Source organism: Haematobia irritans, chromosome 3 (genome assembly GCF_050003625.1).
Source record: "Haematobia irritans isolate KBUSLIRL chromosome 3, ASM5000362v1, whole genome shotgun sequence".
NCBI classification, from domain to species: Eukaryota; Metazoa; Arthropoda; class Insecta; order Diptera; family Muscidae; genus Haematobia; species Haematobia irritans.
In genome coordinates, this window is record NC_134399.1 from 157,551,560 (window position 1) to 157,567,076 (window position 15,517).

At 19.9% G+C, this 15,517-nt stretch overlaps 1 protein-coding gene across 2 annotated transcripts in view; it reads right to left on the reverse strand.

Moving 5' to 3' along the window:
• Positions 1-15,517, reverse strand: part of mgl (low-density lipoprotein receptor-related protein megalin) — a 752,690-nt gene that overhangs the window by 586,219 nt on the left and 150,954 nt on the right. For both annotated transcript variants that reach the window (XM_075299561.1, XM_075299560.1), the window contains exon 2: positions 2,277-3,279. In XM_075299561.1, the coding sequence (XP_075155676.1) occupies positions 2,277-2,763 (487 nt within the window). In that variant the 5' untranslated portion in view covers positions 2,764-3,279. The remainder of the gene's footprint in view (positions 1-2,276; positions 3,280-15,517) is intronic.

Below are 15,517 nucleotides of genomic sequence, written 5' to 3' on the forward strand. Positions count from 1 at the left end.
TATAGAAATAAAATTTTGATAACAAATTCTGTAAAAATAAAATTTTGACCAAATTTTTTATAGAAATAATATTTTGAGCAAATTTTCTATGGAAATGGAATTTTGGGAAAATTTTCTATAGAAATAACATTTTGACAAAATTTTCTATAGAGATAGAGATAAAAATAAAATTTTGACAAAAATGTCTATAGAACTAAACTTTGACAAAATTTTCTAAAGGATTATATAGAAATAAAATTTTGACAAAATTTTCTGTAAAAATAAAATTGTGACAAAATTTTCTGTGGAAATAAATTTGTTACAAAAATTTCTACAGAAATAAAATTTTGACAAAATTTTCTATAGAAATAAATTTGTGACAAAAATGTCTATAGAAATAAAATTTTGTCAAAATTTTCTATAGAAATTAAATTTTTGGCAACATATTCTATAGAAATAAAATTTTGACAAAAATTTTTATAGAAATAAAATTTGACAAAAATTTTTATAGAAATAAAATTTTGACAAAATTTCCTGTAAAACTAAAATTTTGACAAAATTTTCTATAGAAATGACATGTTGAGAAAAATTTCTATAGAAATAAAATTTCTATAGAAAATAGAAATAAAATTTTGACAAAATTTTCTATAGAAATAAAATTTTTAAAAAATTTTCTATAGAAATAAGCTTTTGATAAAATTTGTTATAGAAATACAATTTTTCCAAAAATTTTTATACAAATAAAATTTTCTGTAAAAATAAAATTTTGACAAAATTTTCTGTAGAAATAAAATTGTGACAAAAATGTTGTATAGAATGAAAATTTTAACAAAATTTTATAGAGAAATGAAATTTTAAACAAAATTTTGACAAAATTTTTTATAGAAATAAGTTTTTGACAAAATTTTCTGTAGAAATAAAATTTTGCCAAAATTGTTTATGGAAATAAAATTTTGAGAAAAATTTTTTTAGAAATAAAATATTGAGGAAATTGTCTATAGAAACAAAATTTTGAGAAAATAAACTACAGAAATAAATTTTTGACAAAATTTTCTATAGTAATAAAATGTTGACGAAAATTTTCTACAGAAATAATATTTTGACAACATTTTCTATAGTAAAAAAATTTTGATAAAAATTTTCTACAGAAATTAAATTTTGACAAAACTCTGTATTGAAATAAAATTTTGACCAAAATTTTCTGTAGAAATAAGATTTGGACAAAATTTTCTATAGAATGAAAATTTTAACAAAATTTTGAATACAAATAAAATTTTGACAAAATTTTATGTAAAAATTTTATAGAAAAATTTTATAGAAATAAAATTGTGACAAAATTTTCTATAGAAATAAAATTGTGACGAAATTTTCTATAGATATAATATTAGACAAATTTTTTTAGTAATAAAATTTTTACAAAATTTTTTGTAAAAATAAAATGTTGACAAAATTTCTTATAGAAATAAATTTGTGACAAACATTTTTTTAGAAATAAAATTTGGAAAAAATTTTCTATACAAATAAATTTGTGATAAAAATTTCTATAGAAATAAAATTTTGACAAAATTTTCTATAGAAATGAAATTTTGACAATATTTTCTATAGAAATAAATTTTTGGCATAATTTTCTATAGAAAAATGTTTTCACAAAATGTTCAGTAAAAATAATATTTTGACAAAGTATTCCATAAAAAAAAAATAATTTGAAAAAAATATGTAGATATAAAATTTGACAAAATTTTCTATAAAAATAAAATTTTCTATTGAAAAAAAATTTGAGAAATTTGACAAAATTTTCTATAGAAATAAAATTTTGTCATAATTTCCTATAGAAATAAAATTTTGACAAAATTTTCTATAGAAATAAAATTTTATCTTTTTTTTTTCTAATGAAATAAAAATTTCTAATGAAATAAAATTTTGACAAAATTTTCTATAGAAATAATATTTTGTCATAATTTTCTATAGAAATAAAATTGTGACAACATTTTCTGTAGGAATAAAAGTGTGACAAATCTTCTATGTATTCATTATGTTTTCTCTTTCACAAAAAAAAAAATATTAAGTTGCCAATAATTTCTAAAATATGGGGTACAACCACTGAATCAAGTCACATATGGGCAACTGTAGGAAAAACGGAAATAACAGTTGAAACTCTTTTTGGTTTTTTTTTAAGAGTAGTTCTCATAACTCAACTCAACAGTGATAAGCAGTCGTCCATAAGTTTAAAACTTGGTTTTGGTTTTTCTTTGTTTCAAATCGCTGAAGGATTTCATATATATGCTATCCCAACTTACCTGATTGTAATGGTAGAATACGCGTATTTTCACGTTGGGCGGATGCAGCTGCGGAAACTTGCGTCGTTGAGGTGATGAAGCAACCGACATTATTTAAAATCACAACGGCCATCAAGGCAATGACAAAACTTAGACTGCAAACCTGGTGTCGCATTCTAGTCATTGTTGTAGGTGCTGGCTGAAGGTATCCTTGTCCTGCAGCTGATGCTGATGGCTCGGTTGCTATTCTTTTGATGCTGTTGCGGTGGGTATGATGGGTGGTGCTGGTTAGGTTGTTGCTTTTCCTTAAGCGGGAATTTGATGACACTTTTTGATTACAGCTGCTGCTGCTGCTGCTATTGCTGCCAACGATATTGATTTTCCTCTGTTGTTGGCATTTCGTATTGCACATTGCACGGTTGGAGTTGGTGGTTACGTTTAATGGCGACGATATTATTTTTTTGGAGATTGTTGGCAGCCGGTATCCATTGCCAATAGGCGGATCCATGGCTGGTTGGTAATAATTTTGTTAGCGAAAGCGATTTGCGCTAATATACGCAAATGGCCTCTACAAGGAAAATTTTATGTTTTTGCCGATGGTTTGTGGTTTTTTGTTTTATGCGAATTATTTTTTTTAAATGTAATAAATGAAAGGTCTTGGTTTGACAATTGGTAAAAAAAATAAAAACTGAATTTAAGTTTAACAATAATTCCTTTGTAAAAGCAATACGAAAGGATAACGCACAATGGAAGGAGTGGAACTGAATAACAAAACAAAAACGCTAAGGAAATTCCGGTGTTATTTTCCTTAGCTTCTTCTCACTATCTTTTTGATTAACACAAATATTTGATTTTGCTTCAGCTTTCTTTTTTAAGAAAGATTTATACTTTTTCTTTTATTTTTTATTCACTATTTTTTCTTAGATTTTCTTATTTCTTTTTTATAGCACAAAAATTTTCTATCACTTTTTTTGAGATGGATTTATTTGGAAAAAGGTTGAATTAAGAAATTGAATTACACTTTCTGAAAAGAGAAAATACAAAAAAACAACACTATTAGAAATGATGGAAATTAAAAAACAATCACAAAATATGTATAAAACTCCATGGAATTATTATTTGAAATTTCATATATCCTCATTGTTATGGTTTTATGAAAGATTTTCAGTTCATCTTGAGTTTTTTTTTGATTTTGCATAGATTTTTTGTATTTGCATTGGGTATTTTGCGGGTTTATGTGCTTTATTTGCTGTAGTTGTAGTTGTAATGTGTTTGTAACGGCTTAGTTCGTCTACACACACTCTCTCTCTCTCTTGCTTTCTCTTGTTTTTTTTGTGGATTTATTGTTTAGCCAGTCAACAAACACTGGAACCGGAAATCACTGTTACATGTTGTCTGGCATTGTTAATTACGTGCCGAGAATCTGTAATGAGAGAGCAAAGAGAATAATAAAAGTGTGATTAATGACTAGGAGATTTATATTCTAAAACAGTTATGAATATATAATAGCCTCATGGAAAAGGAAGCAAAAAACTATAAAAAACTATAAAATATTTTTATATATTAGATATAATTAAATATGAAATATAATAGCAGTGTAATTAAGCCTTTTTTTTTGTATTGCGAATAAAGACCATATATTTTATTTGTTACAATTTCATCAAATTTATCAATATTAAATTTCCAATGAAAACTAATATATGACAATAGGAGTAAAATCTATTTGTATTTATAAACCACAAAATTAAAAAAAAAACAGCTTTTATAGCAGATTGGGCAACCAAAAAATTTGTTTAATTTAATTTAATTTAATTTAATTTAATTTAATTTAATTTAATTTAATTTAATTTAATTTAATTTAATTTAATTTAATTTAATTTAATTTAATTTAATTTAATTTAATTTAATTTAATTTAATTTAATTTAATTTAATTTAATTTAATTTAATTTAATTTAATTTAATTTAATTTAATTTAATTTAATTTAATTTAATTTAATTTAATTTAATTTAATTTAATTTAATTTAATTTAATTTAATTTAATTTAATTTAATTTAATTTAATTTAATTTAATTTAATTTAATTTAATTTAATTTAATTTAATTTAATTTAATTTAATTTAATTTAATTTAATTTAATTTAATTTAATTTAATTTAATTTAATTTAATTTAATTTAATTTAATTTAATTTAATTTAATTTAATTTAATTTAATTTAATTTAATTTAATTTAATTTAATTTAATTTAATTTAATTTAATTTAATTTAATTTAATTTAATTTAATTTAATTTAATTTAATTTAATTTAATTTAATTTAATTTAATTTAATTTAATTTAATTTAATTTAATTTAATTTAATTTAATTTAATTTAATTTAATTTAATTTAATTTAATTTAATTTAATTTAATTTAATTTAATTTAATTTAATTTAATTTAATTTAATTTAATTTAATTTAATTTAATTTAATTTAATTTAATTTAATTTAATTTAATTTAATTTAATTTAATTTAATTTAATTTAATTTAATTTAATTTAATTTAATTTAATTTAATTTAATTTAATTTAATTTAATTTAATTTAATTTAATTTAATTTAATTTAATTTAATTTAATTTAATTTAATTTAATTTAATTTAATTTAATTTAATTTAATTTAATTTAATTTAATTTAATTTAATTTAATTTAATTTAATTTAATTTAATTTAATTTAATTTAATTTAATTTAATTTAATTTAATTTAATTTAATTTAATTTAATTTAATTTAATTTAATTTAATTTAATTTAATTTAATTTAATTTAATTTAATTTAATTTAATTTAATTTAATTTAATTTAATTTAATTTAATTTAATTTAATTTAATTTAATTTAATTTAATTTAATTTAATTTAATTTAATTTAATTTAATTTAATCTAATTTAATTTAATTTAATTTAATTTAATTTAACTTAATTCAATTTAATTTATTTTTTGCTTAAGTTTTGTATTCTCTTTAAAGCAATATTACTTTGTTTCATAATATTTAATTTAGTATTATGAAATATTAATGCAATTTAATTTTTAATACACGGTTGCCACAGTTGGTTTCATAGATTGGTGGAATTCTTAGTATATTTTACAAAATATTTCTCCCAAACTGAGAGTTATTTTACAAATTTTCAATAGAAATAACATTTTGACATATTTTACTATAGAAATAAAATTTTGACAAAATTTTCTATAGAAATAAAATTTTGACAAAATTTTCTTTAGAAATAAAATTTTGACAAAATTTTCTAAACAAATAAAATTTTTACAAAATTTTCTAAACAAATAAAATTTTTACAAAATTTTCTATAGAAATAAAATTTTACAAATTTTACTATAGAAATGAATTTTGTCAAAATTTTATTTTTATAGAAAATTTTGTCAATATTTGATTTCTATAGAAAATTTTGTCAAAATTTTATTTCTATAGTAAAATTTGTCAACATTTTTGTCTATAGTAAAATTTGTCAAAATTTTATTTTTATAGTAAAATATGTAAAAATTGTATTTCTATAGAAAATTTTGTTAAAATTTTATTTCTATAGAAAATTTTGTACAAATTTTATTTCTATAGAAAATTTTGTACAAAATTTTATTTCTATAGAAAATTTTGTCAAAATTTTATTTTTATAGAAACTTTTGTTAAAATTTTATTTTCTTAGCAAATTTTGTCAAAAATTTATTTCTATAGAAAATTTTGTCAAAATTTCATTTCCATAGAAAATTTTATTAACATTTTGTCAAAATTATATATCTATAAAAAAAATATTTCTATAGAAAATTTTGTAAAAGTTCTTTTTTTTTTGTAGCAAATTTTGTCAATTTTTTAGACAGTTTTGTCAAAATTTTTTTCTTTAGAAAATTTTGTCAAAATTTTATTTCTTTGGAATATTTTGTCAAAATTTTAGTTCTATAGAAAATTTCGTCAAAATTTAAGTTCTATAGAAAAGTTTTTCCAAATTTTATTTCTATGAAAATTTTGTCAAAATTTGATTTCTATAGTAATTTTTGTCAAGATTTTATTTCTATAGAAAAATTTTGTCAAAATTTCAATTCTATAGAAAATTTGGTCAAAATTTCAATTCTATAGAAAATTTTGTCAAAATTTATGTCTATAGAAAATTTGGTCAAAATTTTATTACTTTAGAAAAATTTTGTCAAAATTTTACTTGCATGGAAAATTTTGTCAAAGTTTTATTTCTATGGAAAATTTTGTCAGAATTTTATTTGTATAGAAAATTTTGGCAAAATTTTATTTTTATAGAAAATTTTGTTAAAATTTTATTTTCTTAGCAAATTTTGTCAAAAATTTATTTCTATAGAAAATTTTGGGAGCCACCGTGGTTCAATGGTTAGCATGCCCGCCTTGCATACACAAGGTCGTGGGTTCGATTCCTGTTTCGACCGAACACCAAAAAGTTTTTTAGCGGTGGATTATCCCACCTCAGTAATGCTGGTGACATTTCTGAGGGTTTCAAAGGTTCTCTAAGTGGTATCACTGCAATAACACAAAAAAAATAATTGATCCAATTAATATTAAATTTTAATAATAAATTTTGTCAAAATTTTTTTCTTTAGAAAATTTTGTAAAAAATTTATTTCTTTGGAATATTTTGTCAACATGTAAGTTATATAGAAAATGTTGTCAAAATTTTATTTCTATTGAAAATTTGGTCAACATTTTATTTCTTTAGAAAAATTTTGTCAAAATTTTATTTCTATGGAAAATTTTGTTGAAATTTTATTTCTATAGAAAATTTTGTACAAATTTTATTTCTATAGAAAATTTTGTACAAATTTTATTTCTACAGATAATTTTGTCAAAATTTTATTTCTATCGAATATTTTATCAAAATTTTGTCAAAATTTTATTTCTATAGAAAAATTTTGTCAAAATTTCAATTCTATAGAAAATTTCGTCAAAATTTAAGTTCTATAGAAAAGTTTTTCCAATTTTATTTCTATGAAAATTTTATCAAAATTTTATTTCTATAGATGTTGTGGTCAGAATTTTATTTCTATTGTAATTTTTATCAAAATTTTATTTCGTTAGAAACATTTTGTCAAAATTTCAATTCTATAGAAAATTTTGCCAAACTTTTATTTCTATAGAAAATTTGGTCAAAATTTTATTTCTATAGAATATTTTGGTAAAATTTTATTTCTTTAGAAAAATTCTGTCAAAATTTTATTTCTATGGAACATTTTGTTAACATTTTATTTCTATTGAAAATTTTGTAAACAATTTTGTTTCTATAGAACATATTGTTAAAATTTTATTTCTATAGAAAATTTTGTAAAAAATTTTATTTCTATAGAAAATTTTGTGTAGAGTATTTCGTATACTAGTAAAAAGTTATTGATAAAATTTACGAAAGACAATGAAAATTAAGTTTTTTTTTGTCGGAGAGAATTTAGGAAGAATGTTTCATAATATTAACGAGGTGTAAAAATCACCCAAATTTATTATATAGAAAAAACAAATTTATTATATTAAATTTAAACGTCTCCATTATCTTAATTTACATTTTTTTTTTAATTTTAATTATATAATATTTCCTTTACTTGCAATACCTAATTTTGTAATCTTACTTTAAACGAAGACTTCATAAAGAAAACAGAGAAAAACTTCTTTAGTGCATGACAGCAACAAATAATATTCCTTTAGCGAAATTGCTTGAGGAAAATTAAGAATTCACCAGGTGTATTTTATGACAAAATATTGCCAATATAAATATGAACTCCTACAAAAAAAAGTAAACACAACAAGGATTCAGCAGGAAGCCAACACCATGAAGTAAAAATATTTCCGGAAGTAAAAACCTTACTTACTGGCATATTTGATATTTACTTTTCAAGTTAACATTTACCGATGATACTTGAGGCCATTATTGTTAAGACGAAATCTTACAAGACAACAAGTTTTCTTTTGTCTGTCTTCTGAGAAATGTTTATTATGTTGCCCACATTTATGTTTCCGATTGAGTTGAGATGGAAATTTGTTCTGATTTAAAAAAAAAAAAAGAATGAGAAAAAAACAAAGTCTACTCCACCCTACAGCCATCACCTTTGAATTGTATCAATAAAAATACCAAGTTTATTTTATGGGTCTTATACCTTTTAAACCCCACAAAATATTGATAAAGAATTTAAAATTTTCTTTTTGGAATTTTTCATATTCTGCAAGGATATATACACTGGAAATATACTGCATTAATGATTTCCATTGAATATTGGCAATCATTAAAATTGTCCTGAAAATTTAAAGCCTTATTAAAGCCAATTTAATGGCATCTGCCTTGTAGGTCATCATCTGCTTTAGCTCTGACTTTAATATCGTACAGCTCATTTATTAAGTAATTTAATGAATTCTGGGAAATTTGTCATTTCATTTTATTTGCCATTAACATATTCAAACGGTCTGTGTAACTTGTTTTTTGTCTCCGGATATCATCATGGCATCCTCATCGTCATCATCATTAAAGGCATCCATGGATATGCAAATGCTTTACGCATGACCATCACAAACTCCAAGTAAAAAAGGTGTCTTGGTAAGCATTTGTTTTACATTAGAATAAATTATGCAGTGTTGTACTTTTCACAGCTTGCATTTTACAAAATTATATTCGATGTAATTAAAAGAGCATTTATTGTGGCCATAAGTGGCAAAAAGTTAATATTAAATTTACAAAAGAGTCATTAATTGATTACATTTTAATTGGCATTATTTTTGACAAAATTTCCTATAGAAATAACATTTTGACACAATTTTCCATAGAAATGAAATTTTGACAAAATTTTCTATAGAAATAAAATTTTGACAAAATTTCCTATAGAAATAAAATTTTGACAAAATTTTCGATAGAAATAAAATGTTGATAAAATTTTCGATAGAAATAAAATGTTGATAAAATTTTCGATAGAAATAAAATTTTGACAATATTTTCTATAGAAATAAAATTTTCTATAGAAATAAAATTTTGACAAAATTTTCTACAGACAAAATGACAAAATTTTCTATCGAAATAAAATTTTGACAACATTTTCTACAGAAATAAAATCTTGACAAAATGTTCTATTGAAATAAAATTTTGACAAAATTTTCTACATAAATAAAATCTTGACAAAATGTTCTATAGAAATGAAATTTTGACAAAATTTTCTACAGAAAGAAAATTTTGACAAAGTTTAATATAGAAATAAAATTTTGACAAAAATTTCTATAGAAATAAAATTTTGACAAAATTTTCTATAGAAATAAAATTTTAACAAAATTTTCTACACAAATAAAATTTTGACAAAATTTTCTATAGAAATAAAATTTTGACAAAATTTTCCCTAGAAATGAAACATTGAAAAAATTTTCTATAGAAATAAAATTTTGACAAAATTTCTATAGAAATAAAAATTTGCGAAAGTTTTCTGAGAAACAAAATTTTGACAAAATTTTCTATAGAAATAAAATTTTGACAAAATTTTCTATAGAAATAAAATTTTGACAAAATTTTCTATAGAAATAAAATTTTGACAAAATTTCCTATAGAAATAAAATTTTGACAAAATTTCCTATAGAAATAAAATTTTGACAAAATTTTCTATAAAAATAAAAGTTTGACAAAATTTTCTATAGAAATAATATTTTGACAAAATTTTCGATAGAAATAAAATTATGACAAAATTTTCTATAGAAATAAAATGTTGATAAAATGTTCGATAGAAATAAAATTTTGACAAAATTTTCTAGAGAAATAAAATTTTCTATAGAAATAAAAATTTTGACAAAATTTTCTACAGAAATAAAATCTTGACAAAATTTTCTATAGAAATGAAATTTTGACAAAATTTTCTATAGAAATGAAATTTTGACAAAATTTTCTACAGAAATAAAATTTTGACAAAATTTTCTATAGAAATAAAATTTTAACAAAATTTTCTACAGAAATAAAATTTTGACAAAATTTTCTATAGAAATAAAATTTAACAAAATTTTCTACACAAATAAAATTTTGACAAAATTTTCTATAGAAATAACATTTTAACAAAATTTTCTACACAAATAAAATTTTGACAAAATTTTCTATAGAAATAAAATTTTGACAAAATTTTCCCTAGAAATGAAACATTGACAAAATTTTCTATAGAAATAAAATTTTGACAAAATTTTCTATAGAAATAAAAATTTGCGAAAATTTTCTGAGAAATAAAATTTTGACAAAATTTTCTATAGAAATAAAATTTTGACAAAATTTTCTATATAAATAAAATTTTGACAAAATTTCCTATAGAAATAAAATTTTGACAAAATTTCCTATAAAATTTTGGCAAAATTTTCTATAAAAATAAAATTTTGACAAAATTTTCTATAGAAATAATATTTTGACAAAATTTTCGATAGAAATAAAATTATGACAAAATTTTCTATAGAAATAAAATGTTGATAAAATGTACGATAGAAATAAAATTTTGACAAAATTTTATATAGAAATAAAATTTTCTATAGAAATAAAATTTTGACAAAATTTTCTACAGAAATAAAATCTTGACAAAATTTTCTATAGAAATGAAATTTTGACAAAATTTTCTATAGAAATGAAATTTTGACAAAATTTTCTACAGAAATAAAATTTTGACAAAATTTTCTATAGAAATAAAATTTTAACAAAATTTTCTACAGAAATAAAATTTTGACAAAATTTTCCCTAGAAATGAAACATTGACAAAATTTTCTATAGAAATAAAAATTTACGAAAATTTTCTGAGAAATAAAATTTTGACAAAATTTTCTATAGAAATAAAATTTTGACAAAATTTTCTATAGAAATAAAATTTTGACAAAATTTTCTATAGAAATAAAATTTTGACAAAATTTCCTATAGAAATAATATTTTGACAAAATTTTCTATAAAAATAAAATTTTGACTAAATTTTCTATAGAAATAAAATGTTGATAAAATTTTCGATAGAGATAAAATTTTGACAAAATTTTCAATAGAAATAAAAATTTGACAAAATTTTCTATAGAAATAAAATTTTAACAAAATTTTCTATAGAAATGAAATTTTGACAAAATTTTCGATAGAAATAAAATTTTGACAAAATTTTCTATAGAAATAAAATTTTGACAAAATCTTCTATAGAAATAAAATTTAGACAAAATTTTTTATAGAAATAAAATTTTGACAAAATTTTCTATAGAAATAAAAATTTTCGAAAATTTTCTGAGAAATAAAATTCTGCGAAAATTTTCTATAGAAATAAAATTTTGACAAAAGTTTGTATAGAAATAAAAATTTGCGAAAATTTTCTTTAGAAATAACAATTTGCGAAAATTTTCTAAGAAATAAAATTTTGCGAAAATTTTCTATAGAAATAAAATTTTGACAAAATTTTCTATAGAAATAAAATTGTGACAAAATTTTCTATAGAAATAAAATTTTGACAAAATTTGCTATAGAAATAAAGTTTTGACAACATTTTCTATAGAAATAGAATTTTGACAAAGTTTTCTATAGAAATAAAATTTTGACCAACTTTTCTATAGAAATAAAATTTTGACAAAAATTTTTATAGAAATAAAATGTGGCAAAATTCAAAACTCAAACTTCAATGAAATGAAATTCAATTCAATTTTCTTATACGAAGCTTTTATCTATGTGGACCTCCTAAAACCATGTTCATTTCCACATAATCTCGTTTTCGTGTTCTACTTTCTAAGAAAGGAAACAATGTGGACAAATAATACCTTATTAACCCATATTATATGACGATGACCTCAATGAGGTTACCACTTACATAATAAAATCTTATTTGCCAAAAAAGCATCTCCTGCCAAGATGAAAGGACTTGTGTGCTATATTTGCAAACAAAGGCTCTTAATGCCATCTTAACTGATTCATTTGTAATGAAATATAAAATGACTCTTTGTTACATGGTCCCATTTAAGAGAAGTAAGACAAATAGAGATACTTTTCTATAGCATTCGCCGATACCTTTATTGTTTGCGGAAATTCCATTTTATCTGCTATTGTGAAATACATAAAATGAAAACAATAAAGGTCTATAGTAGACATCCTTGTTGTTAACATTGTTGTCATGTTAAGAATTGGTAAAAGAGATTTTTGAGATATATGGCTGTTTTTGATTTTAAATAATTTGTAGGAGAAATTAGGTTTTGTGTGAAAAAGAAACCCATTTTTCTTTTGCTCAATAGATGGCATTTATACTCTGTCTCTCGATGTGTGGACCCCATGCAAATTAACTCAAAGGTAAACAAAAATACAAAAAAAAAAAATTATGAAAATATATATCTAAATAAACCTCAAATGAAATTAATCTCCAGCTCAATTTAGGTTAGGTTTTTTAGATACAAAAATTGTTGCAAATAAGCAAATTATAATAAAACAAATTTCAATAAAAACTTTAGATGGAAAATTTTTGGTGATATTTCTAGGTCCGATTTCATCAAATTCCACCCCCAAGTGTTAGAAATATTGGTATTGAGCTGAACATACCGCGAGAATGGATGCAACACATATTGAAAAATGAGCTTGGACTAAAGCCATTAAGGATCCAACAAGTGCAAGAGCTCACCAATGGATACAAACAGTTGGACTAGAGGGAGCCTAGGAAAGAATAGCTTAAACGATTGCCACAGTTGGTATTTTCAACACAATTTTCTATAGGAAAAGAATTGACAAAATTATCTTCAGAATTAAAATTTTGACAAAATTATCTTCAGAATTAAAATTTTGACAAAATTATCTTCAGAATTAAAATTTTGATAAAAATTTTTTATGGAGATAAAATGTTGACAAAATTTTCAATACAAATAAAAATTTGACAAAATTTTCTATAGAAATAAAATTGTGACAAAATTTTCTATAGAAGTAAAATTGTGACAAAATATTCTATAAAAATAAAATTTTGCGAAAATTTTCTAAGAAATAAAATTTTGCGAAAATTTTCTATAGGTATAAAACTTTGACAAAATTTTCTATAGAAATAAAATTGTAACAAAATTTTCAATATAAATAAAATTTTGCGAAAATTTTCTATAGGAATAAAATTTGGCAAACTGTTCTATAGAAATAAAATTTTGTTAAAAAATTTTCAATAGAAATAAAATTTGGGAAAATTTTCTATAGAAATAAAATTTTGCGAAAATAAAATTTTGCGAAAATTTTCTATAGAAATAAAATTTTGACAAAATTTTCTATAGAAATGTAATTTTGATAAACTCTTCTATAGAAATAACATTTTGACAAACTTTTCAATAGAAAAAAAATTTTGCGAAAATTTTCTAAAGAAATAAAATTTTGCGAAATTCTTTTATAGAAATAAAATTTTGCGAAAATTTTCTAAGAAATAGTATTTTGCGAAAATTTTCTATAGAAATAAAATTTTGACAAAATTTTCTATATAAAAAAAAATTGGGAAAATTTTCTATAGAAATAAAATGTTGACAGAATTTTCTATAGATATAAATATTTTAAAAAATTTGTGCAGAAATAAAATTGTGACAAAATGTTCTATAGAAATAAAATTGTGACAAAATTTTCTATAGAAATAAAATTTTGGCAAAATGTTATATAGAAATAAACATTTGACAAAATTTTCTATAGAAATAAAAATTTGACAAAATTTTCTATAAAAATAAAATTTTGACAAAATTTTCTATAGAAATAACGTTTTGCGAAAAATTTCTATAGAAATAAAATTGTGCGAAAATTTTCTAAGAAATAAACGTTTGCGAAAATTTTCTATAGAAACAAAATGTTGACAGAATTTTTTATAGATATAATTTTTTTTTAAATTTTCTATAAAAATAAAATTTACTATAGAAATAAAATTGTGACAAAATTTTCTATAGAAATAAAATTGTGACAAAATTTTCTATAGAAATAAAATTCTGACACAATTTTCTACAGAAATAAAATTGTGACAAAATTTTCTATAGAAATAAAAGTTTGGTAAAATTTTCTATTGAAAAAAAAAAATTGACAAAACTATTTATGGAAATAAAAATTTGACAAAAAGTTTTATATAGGAATAAAATTTTGACAAAAGTTTCTATAGAAATAAAATTTTGACAATACTTGCTAATTTTGACAAAACTTTTCTATAGAAATAAAATTTTGACAAACTTTTCAATAGAAACAAAATTTTCTATAGAAATAAAATTTTGAGAAAACCTTTTATAGAAATAAAATTTTTCGAAAATTTTCTAAGAAATAATATTTTGCGAAATTTTTCTATAGAAATAAAATTGCGACAAAATTTTCTATAGAAATAAAATTTTGACAAAATTTTCTATTGAAATAAAAATTTGCGAAAATTTTCTATAGAAATAAAATTTTGGGAAAATTTTCTATAGAAATAAAATTTTGGGAAAATTTTTTATAGCAATAAAATTTTGCGAAAATTTTCTATAGAAATAAAATTGTGACAAAATGTTCTATAGAAATAAAATTGTGACAAAATTTTCTATAGAAATAAAATTGAGACAAAATTTTCTATAGAAATAAAATTTTGACAATAGTTTCTATAGAAATAAAATTTTGACAATATTTGCTATAAAAATGTAATTTTGACAAACTTTTCTATAGAAATAAAAATTTGACAAAATTTTCTATAGAAATAAAAATTTGACAACATTTTTTATAGAAATAAAAATTTGACAAAAAATTGTATATGGGAATAAAATTTTGACAAAAGTTTCTATAGAAATAAAATTTTGACAACATTTTCTTTAGAAATGTAATTTTCACAAACTTTTCAATAGAAATAAAATTTTGCGAAAATGTTCTATAGAAATATAATTTTGACAAAATTGGGTGTAGAAATAAATTTTTAACAAAATTTTCTAAAGAAATAAAATTTAGACAAATTTTTCAATAGATATAAAATTTTGCGAAAATTTTCTATAGAAATAAAATTTTGCGAAAATTCTTTATATAAATAAAATTTTGCGAAAATTTTCGAAGAAATAAAAATTTGCGAAAATTTTCTATAGAAGTACAATTTTGACAGAATTTCCTATAGATATAATTTTATTTTTTTTTTTTTAATTTCTATAAAAATGAAATTTTCTATAGAAATAAAATAAAATTTTGCGAAAATTTTTCATAGAAATAAAATTTTGCGAAAATTTTCCAAGAAATAAAATTTTGCGAAAATTTTCCAAGAAATAAAATTTTGCGAAAATTTTCTATAGAAATAAAATTTTGACAAAATTG